The 22,320-nt window shown below is 33.9% G+C and overlaps 1 protein-coding gene across 1 annotated transcript in view; it reads right to left on the bottom strand.

The window, feature by feature from the left end:
- The window catches only part of DGKB (diacylglycerol kinase beta), a 327,720-nt gene that overhangs the window by 125,527 nt on the left and 179,873 nt on the right, over nucleotides 1-22,320 (bottom strand). Inside the window, exon 20 of the mRNA XM_057373108.1 lies at nucleotides 7,905-7,969. Coding sequence (XP_057229091.1) covers nucleotides 7,905-7,969 — 65 coding nt within the window. The remainder of the gene's footprint in view (nucleotides 1-7,904; nucleotides 7,970-22,320) is intronic.

The raw sequence follows: 22,320 nt of genomic DNA on the forward strand, positions 1-22,320 counted from the left end.
AAAATTTAAAAAAAATATAAAAAGAAAACACAAATATGAAAGTATAGGAAATATAGTTTGGTTATATCAATGTTGAAGACATCTTCAATACCAAGACAAATACATCTCAGTTTTGATGATATACTTATGTCTTCACCAGGTGAAATAAAAAGCATTAGTAGTCTGTATTATTTCACAAGTAAAACCAAACCCCAAAATTATTCTGAAGGCAATGTTAGCACCAATGCAGTTATAACAGAGGTACTATTGTACAGCTGAATCTGTCATTCAGTTCCCATAGTAATGCATTGTATGAATTGCTCTATGATATTAAAAACATRTATTTTCAAAATATTTTCATTGGAAAAATATATCCTATGTTGATAAAATGAAGACTTTAACTGAGAGAGATCTATCAGATTGATCTTAGTTTCTAAGATACACAAATTATACTTTACTGCATATTATACGTATGAAAATACTTCTAGCTTTGAACATTTCTTAGAAAAGCCTGTGTAACCTATTGCAATAAAAATAAGGAACTTGGAATCAGATCAGAAAACAGTCGGATTACTTACGTGAAAACRTGTAAGTTACATAGACATGAGCCAGGCAAACTACACCAAAATGGGATAAAGAGGCAAATGGAAAATGTTATCTGAAATGATGGAGATGATGACACAGGTTCTTTTTTGATACATTAAGTACTTAAAATTGCTTCAGTTATGTAATTAACAAAGATAAGAACTTTGGTTACTTAGTCAGGAACTGACATTGGTTGAAAACATTAGTTTCCAGGTAATCTATTTTAAAATTAATTTTGAACAGTAGTACTAATATAGGGTTAGGAGGACTGTCTAAATTCTTCAAAATTTTCTTTCCAATTACCTAATTTTGTATMATATGAGGCAAACCAATTCGTATTTTCAGAGTGTACGGTTGGAACCTGAAGTGTATTAGTCACAAGATTCAGGATCTGAAACAAATCTGAGACCCAATTTGTTATGAGTTAAAGACCAAGGCAAGCACAAGCACATACTGTATATTGTGTCAGTCTGTGCTGTACTAAAGATGTGTTTGGGCTCTCCTCATTAGCTATGGGTACTGTAGTAGGRGCTTAATTATTGGAATTAAAGGATTAAAAAAAAGCCCCATAAAGCACCYACAGTTCGGAGTAAAGGTTTTCATGTTGTGATTAAATTTTAATTTCTTTATACTAAAGAGCAATGTGTTTATRTTTATTAAATAGGAAGYRYAAAATTTATCCCTTAACAATTCATTTCATTGCTTTTAATGGATTGTATATTGCCAATCATATTATATGTAAGTGCCCTGTGGCCACTTAGCAACCTTGACTGGATTTTGAAAGAAGGTTTTGTTGGGTTTCTGACACATATTAGAGAGGGCTGCTGCTGAACTTTWTATAAAACCCAGCATCTGTTGTAAACATGAAAGATAGCCACATCAAACTTATGTAAAGATTTGCCATTTACTTCTGAGATTTGAAAATTAATTCATCCAAAATGAAGCTTGAAGCTGCAAATCCACATTGGTGTTCATTAGTTCTGACTATAATTCCTCTCAAAAAAAAGCAGTATTTGATAAAACTCTATTTTATAACAAAGTGTGTTATTTAGTGTGTTCATGAAAAAGACAAGGAAAATAACCTTATTGATTTATACAGAAATACTTGACCATATTTCATTAACAAGGAACAAATAGCAAGTTGCAGTTTAGCAGTTTTGTCACAGTTTTTAGTATCTGCTATATACTCTTTTCACATTGGAATTTACTACAAATTAAAGAAGTTAGAAACCTTTTTTCTGCTATTGTGTTATTCACTGTTATTTCAAATGGTGTGACTATACTGTGGCAGAGAGCAAGATTTAATTCCTACAGAGTTATATTTGCCTTTAACATATTGTAATAAAAGGCAGTAGTTTYAATTAATAAAGGAATGTGTAAAATATCCACTAGGCACTTCAATACATAGGAAAGGTTCAGTGACCTGCTCTGAGTAGTGAAACATCATAAATTGTGAAATTGTGAAATTGTGAAACATCAAAAATAAATTTCTTAACCAGCCTGACACCAGCTGAAGAAAATTAGACTTTATTGACCTTGGCCTATAGCATATGGATARACCTTTCTGAATCAACAGTTTGTTACCTCCATGATGCATGCTGAACCAATCCCTCTGTATGATTCTGCACCATAAACAGTCCTATCTACTAGAAATGCAATGATTTTAACCCTTTAATATTAACCTTGATACAGTTTATTTGACAATTTTAAAATAAACCATTTCTTTAAAAAACTGGGTATTACTAGACAGCTTACAAACATATAAGTTTCTTTAAAGAAAAGAAAAGAAAACAACATTCCCATATCTTGTCAGTAGAAAGAGTATATATGTTAACTATATTATGCTAATATTATTATGTTAATATTATTATGTTAATTATTATGTTAATTATTTGTTTTTAAAAGTCAGAATGGCAGGTGTTACACAACAATCCTCTCCAGTGGCAGTGCCCAATGAACAAGGAGCCCTCACCACTCCAACACGACAAAGCCTGATCCCAGTTTAATCCTGCAGAAGTGAATTTGAGAGCTGCAGACACTGAGAATGCAAACATAAATCCACTGCTCTGCTCATGGTCTGATACAGAACACTGCTTTCAGAGATGCATTTTGAAATCCCAGGGGATGCCCAGGGCTTAGGGATTCCTGATCAACATACATTTTATACAGCACACTGCCTCTAGTCCTCATGAGTCTGAACCTAAGGTTCCTCAACCACACCAGCCTCCCAGACAGTTGCTAGAGAATAATGTTTAAGAGAGAAGGAAGTCTCTCAAGTAGAGGTCTTAGCCCATTAGAATTTTCTAGAGAAATGATAAAAATATGAAATCTTGTATCAGAGAGAGGTGCAGACACTGCAGAAGCAAACTGCAGTGATTTTGCTCTGCTGACAGCTGACAGTTAGGCTAAACCAGCTTTATCCTCCAACTATCTTCCTTTGTCCCACCTAAAGAACACATGAAGTGCTTTAGGCATTATTTCTAAAGGTGGGCTACTACATGTTTGAAGTCTGACAAAAGAACATGCTTATTTCTTTTTCTCTATAAACATTATAAGCAAGATGAGAGTATGCTGTTTAAGCCATGGGAAAATATTTTGTGCTCTACTGCAAATATTTTCACCTTGCTTTGCTTCTTCTAATGACTACAGTTGCAGCAATGCTGCCTGAGTTCAGAGGTTCTGTTCCCTGGAGTCTTATCCTTGAAAAGGAACCTGTGGGGTTCAATGGGACAGGTAACAGATGTCTGCAATCTGGTCTCTCTGTGGGGCCAGTGTCTTCTTTTTAAGAATTTTCATATCAGTCACAACCAGGAAGAGAGGAGAGGTTGAAGGAGAGGCTGAAATGACTGCAATTAAAGTTACGAATTTTGTGTTGATGCTTAGAATATTCACTGAAAATATGTGGCTGTCATTCAATCCAAAAGACTCCATCACCCAAACTGAAAAACCAGAAGAATAATGAAAATATCAGAATTGTTTTCTTTTATTCAAAATGAAACATTTTGACTGATTCTAAGCTAAAATAAGTCAACTTTAAAACAAAGGCTGAGCACATCTGAGAGTGGACCCCATCACAACTGATTTTGCTCTTAAACTGATTTTTTTCACTTTCAGTCACAAAACTTGAACTGGCCTTCAATTCCAATACTGAAGTGGAATAATTATGTTCTGGTGTCTTTGCTGCCAGGCAGGACTAGACATCCCTTACAGTACAGCTTTTGAATACAGTAACAGTTTATACATGACAGGATTTTATCTTTTTTTTTTTTTTTTTTTTTTTTTTTTTTTTTTTTTTTTTTTTTTTTTTTTTTTTAATGTTAGTCAAGATATGGTACTATAACTACATTTTATAGTGCAGTACTCAGGTCAGGACATACAGAATAATTTGCTAAACATTCAATTCTTTGCCATTTATCCTATGTTTTCATACTGTGGGCTTTCCTCATTCTCCTGGAGAGCACTTGCACAAGGCAAATCAGTACTTTCTACAACTTAAAAACTTCTTAGATATTAAATGTAAAGATATCAGCACAAAATAAAAGTTTAATTAAACAAGGTGAGGAGGACTCTTAAAAATACATGGTCAGGAATCTGTCATAAATCAAATATTAAGAACTTTTCTGCTTTAGGTTTTCTTCATAAAAGACGGAAATAGATTGGTGATTGGAAACCTCAAAGACAATGTGCTTAAGAATGTAAATGCAATTTATAAATAATACTTTAGTTTACTGAGACTAAGAAATATCTTTTAAGCTATGCGATGCCAAAGAGTCAAATTAGTATGCCTAATTGAACTGAATRTGATTTTAGAAAAGCTAACATCAAYTTGAATTATTTTTTTGTTGAACGTATTCTTTGTTTCCYTGTGTATATTCCAGTCACATAACTCATACATCTGTTATTCCCAGCATTGAGCCTATGTTGTTTGCACAGATCTCCCTGTAGGGCATTTTGGCCTAACTGACTCATTATTTCAACAGAATGTCCTAGTTTAATGATACTTTTACTTGAAATACTGCCTTTTGCAAGTTTTATCCCCACTGGCASTAACTCAAGCCCTTCCACACTTACATCGGAAAATTTGACCCCACTCTTAAGCAGGACATGTTGGGAAGGAAACTGATTTCTCAAGCACAGGGTCGTGAGCACTTCAGACCTGTAGAGTGAGTAATGTGACAGCTGAGATTTTGGGGTTTATGGACATATTTAAATCTTAATGCAATGTCAGTCCTGGTTTCTGATAATGTATGCTAATGATCAAAAGATATMATTAAAATGACATATTAAGATTCATTCTTCTGGCAGAGCTCAGGATGCTACTACTGTCTTCTCACTTCCATTCTTTGCTGTTTGACCATCACCCGAATTCTTCTGTTCCARATCCAGGTTTAGGAACAAATAATGATTRTTTTAAAATCACTGGTAGACATTTATGCTGAACCTTCTTTGGAAAACGATATGGAGCTATTCCATATCACAGCTTACAAGTATAACATTTGCAAAATATTAAGGCATGTATTAAAGACTATTTTCATCGAAAATTAAGCTTCTGAAAACAGAAGACCTTTTTGACAAAGGAACTCGATTTCAATATGTTAAGAAACTGAAATCAACAAGTGCTTCAATGTAAAGGAAATGATAACATGGATTATTAGCACAAGAGTATTTACACAAACTTAGATTATCCAAAGACTTATATGTCTAACTACCTCTAGAAAATTTAGAAATCTACAACAATTTTTTTTGATTTGTATGAGTGAGTAATACTAAGTGTTTTTGTCCAAAATCTGTGAACACTGCAGAATTTCAAAATAAGTCACAGTACCCAAGAATTAGTCAACTAGTTCCAAAGAATGCCACAACATTGGCTAGCAGTCATTAAAAAAGTCTTTCTAAATCTTGCAATATTCATTTTCAGAAAGTAAAGAAGTGCAAGAAGATTCTGCTTCCACGTAAGTAGAATGTGTCAGGAGTTTCCCCATTGGCATGTTCTTTCAACACATGAACCTTGGGATCAAATGGCAAGGAWTGTCCTCAGGAATTTGAGGATCATTACTAGGATTTAATGTAAAAGATTCTCTAACTCCAAACTTAACTGAAGTAAATCCAGCATCTGTGGATTTCAGAAGACCTCTGTACACAATACCAAATTTCTCTTCCCTGAGGAAAATTTTTGCATGTTCATTTTCAGAGTAGAACCTCAGTTCAATGACCTGCTCTATAAAAGCGAAAATGTAGGAAAATTAAGCAAGAGGAAACTAAAGAAAAAAGAGTTTTTTTAAAATTGCAAGAGATAAGCCCATATGACAGTGTAGGATTTTCAAATGAGTAATGTAGGATTTTCAAAGGAGCAGGTGCTGTTAACTATGGAGACCATTGTGAATCAGACTTGAGTTGGACTTGCTGAGCCTAAATAATTTAGATTGCATAGAAATTTCTATATTCTGATGAATTAAGTTTTGGGGCTTAGYAGACAACTGAAAAAGGGCTTTCTTTTCACATACTCCAGGAAAACGCTGTTGCAACATATTATGGACTTATTTCAACATGAAAATAACTGGCAGTGTAAAAAAGTATTTGTGAAGTAACATCATCTGGAAAATTCTATTGAACAAAACCAGAAATCTGTATTTTTTTTCATACACAAAAGAAAATACATTTTCTGTTACATCTAGCTCAAGTCTTTATACTGTTTCCTAGAAAGYCATAACCTTTCTGAATAATCTTTAAATACATGGAGAATCATTGCTTTTTTCAAGTTCTTTCAATATCATAGTACCAAAGTACGTAGGGACTGGGACTATATATTTTTGTAATTAATTTCCTTAAGATAATGTTAGAAATATCAGGTTCCTTAAAATATAGATGAATTTCAAGGTGAGTCTGCTAGCAGATGTTATTAATGGCATATGATTTATTGTGACATGAAATCTGATCTGAAACGCATGATATTAGCCGAGCTTTTTATAAATTATAATTGCCAACTGCTGAAAATATGCAGAAAGACCACTGATAAACTAGCTTCATTTTCAGGGCCTAGAATATCATCTGCTAAAAGTCCAATATCTCTAGTTCTGCTGGTAGGATGCATAGATCAGGCTCGAGTTTAGATCTTATCATGGTGTAAGTCTTTCAGAATGAGAAGCATCAGAGCTAGCAAAAGGAGCTCAAAGAAAACAAATAAGTAMTACATGACTTAGAAATATTTGCTTGTGTTCCTAGTATGCCATTTACAGATGTTCAAATAGATTATTTGAGAAAAAAAGCCCCCATTCAGACCATTAGATATAAAGTATATACTTTTAACATAAAAACAGTAAACAAGATAATATTCAAACATATTTTACACTTTTATCGTAAAAATAGTAAGCGAGATAATATTCAAACAAATTTTAAACATCATTCTGTACAGCCCTTAGATGAGAACACAAACAGCATATTTTATCATTCTGATGTCTAAGAAGATTTGTATCTACAGAAGATTTTCCAGGTCACCCTCATGCAAAACTAAACAGTCTATGGTTAGCTTCAGAGTGACAAAACATTATGTTAATAATTATTTCCAGACATTCTCTGTTTATTCCAAATAAGGTTGCATCATACTTTTCTCTCCCCATGTCTCTTTAAAGGTTAATTAAAGTTTCTGAAATGTTGCTTTTACCCATTACAACTTACTTGCTAAATTACCTAAGTGAGAAGAAACAAACATAAACATTTCCCTATGAATGTTATCTACTCAACAGATATTGAATTTACAGTAAATGTAATACATTTTTAATCTCCAGAAAAGCTCTGCAATAGCACTGAAAATTGAAAAAGCAACACAAGAGAAACAGATGCAAAATCTCATTCCCAACTTTATTTTAATAGAAACAAAGTTGTTTAATGATTAAAGCATTTATGTGTAAAATGGCATTCACTTGCCCTTACTAAGAGTATATATGGATGAGCCCCCTGTCATTGTACCAGTGTGAGTGTGGGAATGAAACATAAGGATCACCATCTGCAGCTGTCTAAGAAGGGTTCCTCAGTGCCTAATGGCAAAGTTGTCAGTTCAGGGATCCTCACAAACACAATGCATCAGCTCATCTCTTACAAGGCAAACATCTCACCTGTGAGAACAGTTTATCTKTAATTCTATTCATTTCAGCTGAAAYASCAGATATGAAAAAGTTACACTACAAGTAGTCTGGAAGCATATGCTTAATATAAAATGAAGCAATTTCCTCTCTTTCATAGGAATCAATATTTTAAAGGATGTGCAAAACTTAACCCCTCACAGAACATATCTTAGTAACATGGAAAAATATTTTTATATGCACATATTTTTAGATTCTTACCTACTGTTGAACTTCTCTGGATGTTTTTCTCTCATGATATGGAATCTGTGGGCAATTGAAGCATCCTAACAAGATAAAAAAAAAGCATCATAAATCTATTGTGACAGGAAAATTACAAAACAGAACACCAAACCTGTAAACAATGCATATCATTTGCAAGGTGTTCTGTGAATTGTCATTTTCAACAAGAGCAATACTCTAATCACGTAGAAAGCTTACAGATACACTGTCCCCAGAATGGGAGTTATCTGAACTTAATAATTCATTATTATTGTTGAAGTCTCCATTACTTCTTTTTACAAATCAGACACGATAGTTTTGTGTGCTGAAAGCATCTTCAAATTTTATACAGCAAATAACATCTCGGTATTGTGAAGGTTTACTATAAGACCATTGACACAGTTCTGTCTTGTAGAAATACTCAATAAACTATTTAAAATCCATTTGAAATCCAGTGAGTGACAGATTTAGCAAAGTCACTTTATATGCATACAARTTGATATTTGCATATGGTATTCAATAGTTTTCTCTAAAATTGGATAGAAAATAGGAATAATTGCTAGAATCCCCATTTGCTGTATGTCAAGATGTGAAATCATGGGGGGAAATATTGTGTAATATAAAAAAGAGATTTTTTAATCAAATTAAATAARTTTTATCAACATATTTTAAAATWAAATWAATTATTTTAACAATTTAATTAAATAACATGYGTGTGAAATAAAATAGCCATATGAAATATTTATAAATGTATAACATTTAGAAGAGAATCAGCTCATTGGGCTGGTGGGAGTTGTTGAAAATAGAATATTYGGAAATGATGTGCTAGAGTCAGTTTTCAAAACATTTTTTATATCTCCTTTGCCAGTATGAAGAGAGTATTTTCCTCAGTGGAGATCATGCAATATTTTTTTCTCATACTAAAACCTGCCCACCCATTATTTACCAATTAAAAAGATTATAGTACTATAAAACCRAAGAATTTTAGAGAAATATCAAATTCAGTATAAGCAATATACTATACTATATCTAAAAACATTTTAAAGAATTTTCAAACAACGAGAATTAGAATTTGGAAGAAAAAACCCAAATCAAATACTTAAATAATGTATTAATAATTCCAAACATGAATAAAACTTTCATTTAAAATAATTTTTATTTAAAATAATCAATGTTAATTTGAATTAAAAATAAAGAAGCATTTAATACACATATAAAAGTTCCCACTAGTATAAGCCATGTGTGCAAAACTTTGTGATTAAATAAGTTTTTTTTTTATTTAATTTTAAGCAGGGCATGCACCAGAGAACTGACCGGTCCAACCTTCAAAGTTTGGTTTGCTAACCCAAGGGTGCTTTGAAAAGAAAAATGTATGAACTTCAATACCATTAAAGTCAAAGTTAAAATTGTTCCAATAGATTGATAATATACAAATAAACTTTTACAGTTACRAATAAAAAGCAATATATAATTCATAAAATTTTATGCACACTATCTACATATGGATGTAAGAGAGTATAGAATTTTTTGGCAAAACTTGTGATCACTGATCAAAGAAAATCAGTTAGTAGCAACATCAAATGTATTGACTCCACCAAGGTACTCAATTTTTTTCATTACCTTGTTATGCAGTTTCTAAAGATGTACATTTTTTGTTGCTTTATGCACATCACATAATAATTATTTATGTATTTTTCTATTCTATTTAAGAATGGAATTGTCATTCAACATTTCACTGTTCTGCAAGGAAATGACAGCAAAATTCCCTAGTGAATGGACTGGTGTTAGTCAAAAAATGCCTTATTGTTCTATCCTGTCATCCAAACTGTCATCTGAAACTTTCAGTGCTGTATTCTCAAAGTGCACTCATCATTAATTTAAATTTATTTTTTATGTGCAATTTTATAAGGCAAATATCCACAAGTATCCAGGTGATCCCACAGCTCTTGGAGACGGATGAAATAAAGCTGACAGTAAACCCTGAGACATCACACTTCTAAACAAAGCCTGCCAGCTGAACTCAAATAATAACTCTGTTAACTTTAGAAAGACCCATCATTCATACTTTATCCTGCCTTAGATGCGCCGGCATTAGAAAAGTATATTTGTTAGCCAGTTTTATATGAAAAAGAAATGAAAGGACTATTGTTGTAGTTAACTGTTCATTCTCTACACACTGAAGCATAAGACAGACCCAAGACAAACCAAATAAAGGAGTAGTAGCATTTTTGACAGAAACTAGGAAACACTAATCAAGGACTAACTGTCTAATGAATGAAGTGAAAAGGCTAATGYGCTTACTCATGCATAACAAATGCAAGGCACAAACAAGCTAGGGATCAATGCCCACTGCAGATGGCAAACAGGCAGTTGTTTCCATCCAAGGTTGATTTGATCAAAATTTTCCCCTCCCTAAACGTTTTGTGACTCCAAAATGAATCAACTAACTTAATGAGCAGAGAGGTAACAAAAGTAATACACACAGCTAATTCTGACAGGCACAACACAAGAGAGGCACATGTCAGGCCAATTTCATTAAAAAAAATTGCTGAAGAGCTACTTTTATTGGTAGAAACTGTAAACCAGAAGAGTAACTATGCCGAGATAAGCTCAAAAGTAGGGGAGCCTACTAAGGCTTCCTTCAGCTTGTATTGTCCAACTTGTTCTTTCGAACCCTTAATCGAATCCAAAGTAGAGTCATTAGATTTCCTAGCACAGGGACCAACCATATCTCCACGCTGTAAGAAAATCTGAAACCAGCCCATGCTGGTTGTGCATTAGAAAAACAATCCTCTGCTTTAAGGGGGAAAAGGATAAGAGAGAAAAAAACAAAACAAAAACAAACTGAAGGAAAAAAAAACCCGCCCAAGAAACTACACTGAGTTTTCTGTTTTCCAATGTCCATATTCTTTCACTTGTTAAAACAGTAGCACACAGTCTGGTACAAATAAGTTAAAAGCAATGGGAAAAACTGAAAGTAATGGGAACTTGAGAGTGAGTATGAACATAAGTACTGTCTCCTAAGTACTGMTGGAATTACAAGATGCCATCCCCCAATCCTGAGGAACAACCATTAGAAGTTTCCTGGATGAAGAGAGCAGAGTCCTTCATTGTGAGGTTTCTGGCTAATTTTGAAACAGGATTGATTTTAGCAGACTTCATTTAGTTATTTCAATTAAAGGCATCTAGCCCAACCTGTTTGAACACAGAACTGTTGTTGGACCAATGGAGAATTTTTTTTTGAGTCAAAAGCTATATTAAAATCACCGAATTAACTATACATAAACAGAGAAATATTCACATGTATAGCAAATCAAATGAGGTTTGCRAAATATGTTGAACTTTCCTGGTACCTGATATTGTGAATGGCCAGTAAAATATGAGAAATTATTTTTGTATTTTACTATAAAACTGATGTAAAAGAGAAAACCCAGAATTCAGTAAAGCAAACTCACATGCTTCATGATGTTACCTAGCAAAGTGAATAGGATTTTAAAAGAAAGATCTTTTGACAGTCAGGTACTGGTCTATAATAAATATAATCTCTGGGAATTACTAATTAATTTTTATTAGTAAACTGATTTGCATTCTGGTCTGAAATACAATTTTCCATCATTACTATATCTGAATCTAAATATTTTCCAGTTTTACAAGTAACACACCATAAGTACACGCAAACATACCTAAAATTTGGGCATGTTTTATTATTAATAACAATAATATAAGGAGAAAGAATGTTGTCARGCCTGTTGCAAGATGAAAGGAGGAGGAAGGTCTAATGGTATCACTCTAATATGAAAGTATCACATTTCCCTTCATCCACAATTGGGTCACAGAGTTCATTTTATAGCTATAATTKTAATATATTTCCCCAAAACATGCAAGAATTGAAATTATTTCCAGGAGCATTTTTTCCAGTTTTGCATCAGAATCCATGTTGGGCACAAAGTAATGCTTTATACAGAGTGTCTACAGCAGAACTAAGCAGCCAATTAGGCAATTCTGTTTTTCTGAGACTATTAYATGAATTCTTCAGTTGTATGGTACTATTATAAAACAATGCATTTCTTTTTTAAGATATGCAATRTTTTTAGTCATTTACATGTAATATGACAGTTGCCTACATGATAATTTTTCTTACCTAAATTCGTAGTACCAATCTAATCTGAAAGAAACTGCCACACCATGCATTCTTATTTCGATGGTTTCCACTCACTACTTAGCATTTACAAACAAGAGATGAAGAAATGGGTATCTGAAGAACAGAAAATGCAGTTTATCCCAGCTTAAATTCTACAAAATTGTACAGACTCTTAAAAAATGCACTTTTACATCACACAGGTGTTTAGCCACAACATATATGTGATGAAAACACAGAYATATACACATATATGCACCCTTACATTTGAACCTGTTCAGGATCTGAGGCAGCTGGAATAACCTTATTCCTCACTCAGTTTTGTTTTAAATCCTGACAGTGAAGATAAGATAGAGAACAGACAAAGCATATCTGAATCTACTCCTAGGAAATGGAAAAAATATTTTAATTGAACTAGGACATTTCTCAAAGTGACCTGCCAAGAAGAAAAGAAGCTTAAGTTGCTACACCTCTTTAATACCTTATGATTGACTTACACACATATATATTCATCTTTTTAATGGGTATTAGCATTACCGGAAAGCAATCTGAAGCAGTCTTTTCAGAGGAGTAACCTTATACATTGTGAATAACCTTATAGAAAGATTAATGCATTTAATATATATCTATGTATAAGTTTACTGTGATTAAAATTTCCATTAAATAATAATTTTTATGCTGGTGCACAAACAAATGACCAGTGTGCATCTTCTTTGGATATAAATGGTCTGATTATTTTTTTTTCCTAAGATGCTTCTTTAATTAAGGCTTAATGGATCCACAAGGCTAGGAAGCTTAAGGGATAATTCAGCAACCTGTAATCTTTGGATCAGAATGCAAATCTAACCTGAACAACCAGTTAGCTCACATCAGTTATTAATGTGGTATAGTATAGATGTACAAAAAATATAATTGAAAATAGATGAAGAAAGTTTGCTGTGCTGGTTTAAGATTAAAAGTTATTTCCGAGATTAACAAACACTCTCACAATTGTGCATTCTACCATCTGTACATATATATAAAATACAAAAACCATAGGTGCACCCTTCATTTTAGTACTTCCCACCCCATAGTAACAATCCCAGAAAAACAAATTRTATTGAACACTGAATGAGCAAGTCTAGAAAACCTCAGTCAAGAAGCTTCAGGTTCTGCCATGTTTGAATCAAGCTATCAAGTTTGACTCCAGGTTCTTGATTAAATTACATTAATTAACCTCAGACAGAAAGGGATTAAAAAATCATTAATACATTAGTTTTTGGTGAGACATTAGTTAYTGTAATTGTATTTGTTTCTACTGATATTTTGAGCCAGTATAGATGAGAAAGATGGCAGTCTGAAAAAGTCAGATCAAGAAGAGATTACATGCACTTCTTAAAACAGCTTTACTAAAAGATACTGATAATTCACTTTCTTAAGGAAAAAAAATCTGAGAACAAAAATTTGAGAAACTTTTGTTCCTGGCTTTCCAAAAGGAACACAGAAACTGTGAAGATAATGTTATTTATTTTGTCTATGATTCTTGACAGGCAACCTTCTCATGGTCATGTTTAAATACATTTCAGCAATATATGTGTTGCTAAGTCAAGTGCGAGTTCATACTTTAAATACTCACTTAAACAGGTACTATCTCAAAACCCAGAAAGGAACATCAGTAACCACAGTATTTATAAATTACAGGCAACAGATCAGAGGATGGTATATCTGGAAATGGTAACAAAAAAAATTGAAACAGGCCTTCAAAAGTGATATTTTGTTTCCCTTTTTAATTGAAGTTTGAATTCTGCTGAGTTTCTGACACCTTATGCTACGTAGACAAAAGAGGGAATCCATTTTTCAGGAAAAGATGTGTTTGTGCAAAAACACTCAACTACCCCTATGTTCTTCCTGTGTATAACTCTGCAAATTATGGGCACACAGAGCAATTGACTCCCTGGTATTTACTATTGACCAGTTTATACAGGGTGACCACACATGCGTCCCCATACAGGGACCAGTCCTACAAGACAAGCCTTTGTACCAGTATCTCAAGGACTTTATTCGAGGAGCTATTTTGGGTTTTAGAAACTGACACCACATTCCTGTGTACCTATATTTTTAAGTCATTAATCAAGTGCAAGACAGGGAGGTAAGACAGGCTATTATCAGAGCAGATGTGTCATGTGCCCCACKACTCAATGCAATGCAGAGGACATGTACCCTGTAAGATGATCTCTGCTGAGGATACACTGAGCTACATCTTCCCTTCTTTATATTTGGTCACCCTAAATTTACTGTAACTAGAGAAGGGTTCTTCTAGGTCCGTGCTAAGTGTTTATGTGGTCACTAAAAAGAGAAGGAGAAAAGTGATCACATGGCAATTAGCCAACATAGCCATATAGGCAGTGTATTAAATATCTTGTACATGAAAAAGRTCTCTGTGGTAAACCTTTWGTAGCATTTCTGATAACTGCTGATYGAGAACTATGTTGAAATAATCCCAAATTATCCCTCAAAATGAGTTTGAGCAAAACACAATCAAGGACATAGSTTAGGCTGAACATCAATATAAACAACACAATGCAATTCAATTGGTTGTTGCTTTAGATGTTCTTCAGAGACACACAGAAATGGCTCAGAGTCTTCAGTAAAATGCACAGAAACAAAGTTTATATTAAAAGCCCRTCTAGCTTGAAACGAATGCCTAGTCTTTCATGCCCAACACTTTTGCAATTTTTAGGAGAGAAAAGTGAGTAGTTTGCACAATTATTAGCCTTTTTTTCTTTTTTTTTTTGGTGGTGAAATACTAATCAGTGTCATCACATTACAAGTTAGAGATAAAGGCAAATTTAGGATAAGGAATAACTGCCTGTGTAGTGTCTTGAAAAATTCTACTCAACTTATATATGATTTTTCACTCTTGTGATTAAAAAAAAAAACCAAAACAACAAAACAACATGAAAATCTCCCCAAAACCCCCAAACAAACATAAACACCTTTGAATATTTTTATTTTGATTGAACACTGATTAAGTTTGCATTAGAGTGGTGTTCTTGGGGGCTGAATGTAAGCCTTTAATTTAGGTGCCTAAAATACCAGGATGAATCCTCTATCCTCCCAGTACATTCAAGAGTAAAAAGAAAACTCTTTGGAAAGACTCTTCCAAAAGTATGCTGACACGTTTCTGCTCTGAACTGTTATTTCAAAATCTTTTGTTATTAATCATACAAGAAAATGAGCACACCTAGCTTCTGAAGTTTATGAAACTATGCCTGAAATGCAATAGTTTGAGCAGTCCTCTGAAATCCTTGATGGGGTTCAAGCCAAATCTTGTATCACGACCCATTTTATACACTCATTTGCTTGATAGGGATCAAATAATAAATGTTCACCTGGCTTCTCCCTAGCAACTTCCCATAACTTGTTAGTCAAAGCCTTGGCAACAGACTCTTACAATTTTAATACATATTTATGCTATTCATTTGTTTCCATAGCAGATATTTATTTTTATAAGAAATATGCAAACCACTAAAACATCTCTCATTGATTTACACTCTGAAAGAATATTTTTCTCTTAATTGAAAAAGGTCACTGTTTTCCTCATTCATTATGTTTTCTATTTGAAATTTAAATTTTTGCATTACAATATTATTTATTATCTTTCCTATTGGACAAACAAATATTAATTTATTAAAAAAAACCCCTAACATACTCATAAATTAGAGCTAAACGTTGGATTATTTATCTACAGATGTTCACTCTCTCTCTCCATTGATTTACGACAAACTTTTTAAGATACTCTCCCTTTCATCTTTCATATACCCTGTTTGTTCAGTCTCATAGGCCCAGAAGCAACTTCCTTAACTYTTGCTCAATATCTGCATTTGCTCTTTTGTTGCATCAATCAAAGTATTTTCTGAATCCTTCTCAGTGTTTAGGGACTGAAAATTATATTCTCCATGAATAATAGGAACCTCCATTAAAAACAACATAAAACATGCGATGGCTTAGAAAATTAAAAGCCTTTTCTGGACTTAATATTTGGATATATGGAAAAGTGTTAAAATATGTCCAAATATGAACATGTGTTTGTGGAAGATGAATTCAAATTTTACAAAATTAATTCACATATATTTTGCTCCCCAAACAAATCAAGCTTTTTCTATAGCTGCTTTGAATAAATAATTTAGATATGCAAAACATTTTACAGTGATGATCTACTCAGAGCACAACCTAAGAAGGTTGTGCAGCAGCTATTTTTGTAGACTCTGGACATTAAAAGGCTTTGAGGTTARATATATTTATTTACTCCACAGAAATGTTCTATTACGTGCTATAAAGGGAATAAATCCCAGGTTATTACCAGAATATTGATATTAGGGACAACAAAAGATTTGTTCTTTATTGTACTAAAGACACTAATAATTAAGAACTGTAAACTTTTTTTTTTAACAAAATCAACATGGAGTTACAAATGGTTTCCACTGAAAAGGGAAAAACACCCAGCAAATTTAGAAATTACCTATTCTGCATTTCACGGTGTTTATGGAAAACTGCTTCACTATTAATCTTACAGCAAAATAAAAAATACAATTCTTGATGTGGCCAGAAACCCAGGAAACTGCATTAAAGCCCTTTGTTATAATTAAACATGTACAGAATTTTGAACCTAAGAAATAAAAATGTCCACATTGCTTTCAAAGTGCTGAATTAATCCTTCATAGAGGGTCAAAGAAATGCTTTTGCTGCCTTTTGGCATCCTGAGGACCCAAATTTGCAGAAGACTGGTGAAAAGTCTAGGGTAGTGTAGCAGAACCGAGAAATTCCTTAAATTTTCTAGCAAAAAAATTCCCCCTCCCAAGAGTGCACTTGCATAATGCTTTTTGCCTCACCATCTGGACAGACTCAGTGCGTCATGGTTGTTTAGCAACTTAGGGCTTCCATGGTAGCTTTGAATATATTATGCCAGTATCCTATTCTCAGMCTCAAATTGTTTGGGAGGATTCTATATCTGCATAAAAACTCTTTGCATAACACCCATTTATTCAGGATTTCCAACACATAGGAGGTTTTCTGGAAGGCTAAGTTGTTTACATTAAATACTAGGTTGAAATACCCTAAATTAATGATTTACTTTACGAAGTTACTCCTCAAATGATCAAACTAAGGGTGCAGACAGCTGCAGTGCAGAGGCAGGATGAGTGGAGTGAATTCAGGAGGCAACTAAAGTATACAGTCAAAGTTAGGTTCACCAATTTTCTCTGCAAACAACAAGAATTTCTCTGAACTCTAGACCAGACCGTTATGTTATAAATATATTTTACAAATTGAGAAACCATTGTTTTTTGGCAATGAATCAATTTTCCTCATGAGAAAGAAGATCTAAAAAAAAAATCTTTGGTCTAAATGAGAGCACAGTCAAATCACCTTTCAACATTTTACCTTAAAAAACAACAATGCGGTAGGCTGAAAGCTGCTCCTAGATTTTTATAATTTGCAAATCAAAGAGCACCTGTTTGTAAAGTGCTGCTTTGCTCAACTACTTAAATAGTGTAATCAATACTAAATGACAAACTAGAATTCCCAAATTTGCTGCACAGTAAGCAGACACTTGTCTTGCTGATGTTTGCAATAAGTAATCCTCATAGTGTTAGCCAAGACAAATGTTGTTAATATTTTTTCTCAAGCATAAATATCACATCCATATGACATCAGATATTATCCCAGAGTAAGATTACCTGCATGTTTGCAACTGTTTTGTATAATACTTGCATTAATAAGGGCAATGTAAATCAGTTAAATCCTTCTTTTACTACGGGGTTTTTTTTTTCTTTTGCTAATAAACAATTTAAACCTATAAAAACATATGTTCTTTAAAGATCAGTACAAACAAAATGTTTCCAAACATTTGGAAAAGCCTGGAACCAGAATTCATCTTTCTTTTAGTTTTGATTATGTACACTGTATTCAAAGTGTAGACAGAAGAAGATATACTAGACAGAAGAAATATACTATTGAGACACGGCTTTAAGGACAATGGATGTAATATACATTTTGGAATTACAATCACAGAATATTCTGAATTGGAAGCGACCCACAAGGATCATCAAGTCCAGTTCTTTAGTGAACAACTCATATGGGAATTGAACAAACAACCTTGGCATTATTAGCACCATGCTCTAAGCAACTGAGTTAATACCAGTTTCTTTCTGATAAAATGAAAGTTGCCATTCAAACTGCCATTACTTTCCAAATAAATTAATCTAAATCAACACTCCTCAAAGCGGCATTTCATAATGGCCTTCATATATACATYATGTTTCTGGAATAAAAAACATCTTTCCCTTAGATGTCTTTTAGTAAAAATACTGTTCAAAATTATTAAAGTATTCTCGACATCAGTTTCAGTGTTACTGCACAAATTGTAAATTATGCTTTCAGAATTATGGATGGAATTTTTAAAAGGCTTCCATTTTCATAGTTTTTTGAAAGGACAATGAAATCTATAAAAAMCCAAGATTACAATTTCAGCACTTAAAATCTACGCAAAATAATTCAAACAAATGTTATGACATTTAAGATAATGAAACCCTTCATTTATGCCAATGTGTCCTACTTCACATGTAAGGAGTCAGAACAGATGTCCAAATATTGTAATGCCAGAGAAAAGTTAGGGCATATCTTGATTAATACTCTCAGAGCAGTCCGTGGTGTCTCTTTAAAACTGGCATGAGTTACTTCAAAATATCTATTCAAAATCCATTCTAGGAAACACAGCTAGACAAAGTGTTCCCAAGACAAAAGGAAAACAATAAAGCTCTGTATAAGCCTTTTAGCAATGTAAGCTGCATATTATCGACAGACCATTCATTGCAATCAACAAATGATTAATTGCAAATTTGTTGCTAAATTGACCACGAAAAAGACAAGCTTCAGGGTACTGTTAAAGAGGAAAAACTTATGTTAAAAATGATTGGAGACTTTTTGTAGTGAATTAATTCTAATCGATAGTCTTGTTGACTACACAGTGGAATAATGACTTCCTTAAATAGCGTATGTACCCATTATTGTAGACATTCAAATTAATATTTAACCTAATGCCTTCCTTTTTTTTTTTCTCTTTTTGAAACTGCATTTTTCTAATTTMACCTTTAAGAACAACAGTTCTACTACAAACAAATTTTTTGCAATGTCTAATATCAATCATCTCAGGAGGCATAATATACAGGCAACAAATTTTAGAATACAAAAGTAATGATGCTTATTTAGAGWATTTCCATGCAAGTCTTCTTTTTAATTACAATTGACATGGATGAAACATTAGGTCCCTTTAATCACATCGGCTTTACAAACTTCTGAATAACTATGGAACCATTTAGTTTGGTGCAAAAGTATGATTTTTCAGAGTTTCCTGTCTGTGCCTTTCCCCTCCTTTTGTAGATGCACTTATATAACATAAATGTAACTTTTTAATGATTAAGATAATTTAATTCCTATGATTGTCAATGTACTGTCACAAAATAGGTATGAGCTAGTGCAGGGGTATTTTTGTTGTGCCCATATTATTGTGAAAAGTGTTTTTTTTATTGCATTTGACCCAAAGTCTGGTTCTCAAATTTTTGTTCAAGAAAACAGACTTCCATTAATTTACAAACACTGCCATTGAGAAAGTAATAATTTAATTATTTAAATATATTCAGAGCTAACATCCAAATTGCAGTTTTGACAACAAATGGACTGAATCATATGTTTAAATGTCTCTCATTAATAAAAAAATTTAGGAATCAAGTTTTTTATAAATGTAGTTTAGGCTGAACTGGACAGCTGAGTTATTTATATTTTTTTAAGTTTTAGGAGAGTTGGGTGTTTTTTTTTGGGGGAGGGGGTTTTGGTTGGTTCAGTTGTTTTTGTATGACAGGAGAAGGCATTTTTACAGGCACTAGTAATTTTTCTTCTACTCCACAGCTACTCCTGCAAACAAAACATCTATATAAATATACAGATATATATCTACAACTATCTATCTCAAGAGAACAAATTTGAAAATATTGGAAGTTTCTCCAGCTCCAAAGCAAATGATATATTTTTCTGAAAAGCACAGACTATCCAAGGATTCAATTCAGAGCTGAAAGTGAAGTTGTTGACAAACTGACACCAGTTTTTAAATGCCTATGCAGGCCTCATAAAGTTTTCTGCTTTAAAGATCTCTCACATGTTCTTTTCTTTGAGGCACTTAAAGGATATAAAGAATCCAAAATACCTAACTTTCAGAGTTTTAGACAAAGAGTGGAACCTAAACCCCAAATCTACACCCAAACGTCTATATATAATCAGTTATTTCAACACTTGACTCAAAATCATGTTTTGTGATTCAGTTATATCTGCCCATACCACTATGTCCTYGTCACTGGAGGATTCAGGAATGTTCCTCCACTTGGTCAGCAGCCAGGGACCTGCAAGAAGGTACTTTGATTCTTTAAGAGAGCTTGGCAGAGCTAATACAATAACTCCACCTGGTCCACTGTCCTGTTTTCTGTAGGCTTTAAAGGTGGATTCTAAATGCAAAATTTAGAAAGGTAAGCATGAAGTGGTTCTCAGTATATTCTCTCAGACCCCCCTCTCATTTTTTTTGCTAAAAGACTAGGCTGATGGAGACCTCCTGAACTTTTTTTTTTTGCTAAAAGACTAGGCTGATGGAGACCTCCTCAACTGCAGTGAAAATAAAGACTTGCATCAGGGTGGAAAAAGGCTACCATAGAAGCTGGTGCTGAGTGTCAAGTAGATTGCAGAAAAGGACAGAGTAGTCCTTGGGGACTATAAGATAAAAATGAGTCACTGGTGTGCCTTTAGAGCAAAGAAAGCAGACAGCTTCCTGCACTCCATCAGCAAGACTGTGTCCACCATCCCTGCCCACAGCAGTGACCCTTCCTCTCTGTTCAGCACTTGCGATACCACATTTGGGGCACTGTTTGGTTTTGGGCTTCCCATTACTGGAAACACATGGACAGACCATGTCTGTAAGTATCTGAACAGAAGGTGTCAAGATGATGGAGCCAGGCGCTTCCTGGTGGTGCCAAACAAYTRGACAAGAGGAATGGGCAGAAAMTGATGCACAGGAAGTTCCACCTGAACTTGAGGAAGAACTTCTTTACTGTGAGGGTGACCTTGCAMTGGAACAGACTGGCCAGGGAGGATGTGGATTCTCCCTCACTGGAGTTATTCAGAACTGTCTGGACACAACCTTGTGCCATGTGCTCTGGGTTGGACCAGACTGGGACCCACCAATGTCCCTTCCAACCTGACCAATTCTGGGATTCTGTGATACCATAATACATTCAACAGAGAGACAGCAGGCTGCTCAGGGTTGTGTATGAAGCACATACACCTTGAGCAGAGTCTGAACAACTTGTCAGCCTCAAAGAAACCCGGTGACAGGAGATTTTATTGCTATCTACAACTACGTGATGCAGGGAAGACAGATGGACTCTKGTCAGAAGGGCACAAGATAGGATGAAAGGCAACAAGATACAAGTCAAACACTGTCCAGACAGGTGGTGGAACATCCAGTCTTGGAGGTGTTCAAGCTTTAATTAGAAAAGTCCCTAAGGAAAGTGATCTGATCAGACTTGCTACAAGTAGGACGTTCATCTAGAAGATCTCCRGAGGATCCTTCTAAACTGAAATATTCTCTGAGAGCCAGAGGTCTCTGCTGAATAATTCTTACCAAATGTCCTTCCATGAATGTCATTGTCTCTTGAGCCAATGAACTGCAAGCATCTTTGGAGTTCTGCAGTTTAAWAACATACTGAATAGAGAAATACTTTCTTTTGTTTGCCTTGAAACTGGAATCTAGTAGCTTCATTTGGTGCCTGTCAGTTTTTCATATTGGAATAAACAGCAAACATAAATTGACCAYCACCCTCTCCTTCTAACTCATGATTACACAGACCCCATCACCTGCTTTCTATACCTATGGATTTTAGCCTACATAACYGTTCTGATGGAAGCATGCAAGGAACAGAGCAGACTGATACGGGGTTCAAGAATGAAGTAATTATTTCAGAAACTCCTTCTGGTCCATTTTATGTGGATTATTTTCACAGCACATGGAAAAAGAATTTYAATATGAAGTAGGAAAAACATTTCTTGACTAACAAGATGAGTSGTTACCCATTCTGGTTCCACAGGGATATTTCCTTAAATTTCAAACACAAATCATTGAGCCCAAAACTGCACAGGACTCAAGTGAGTCTGCACCTATCTCAAAGTAGTTCTGTAGTTTGAAAGGTCTTCCTTCAT

Source organism: Malurus melanocephalus, unplaced genomic scaffold (assembly GCF_030028575.1).
Source record: "Malurus melanocephalus ecotype Western Australia unplaced genomic scaffold, MMel_1.1 scaffold_185, whole genome shotgun sequence".
Taxonomy (NCBI): Eukaryota; Metazoa; Chordata; class Aves; order Passeriformes; family Maluridae; genus Malurus; species Malurus melanocephalus.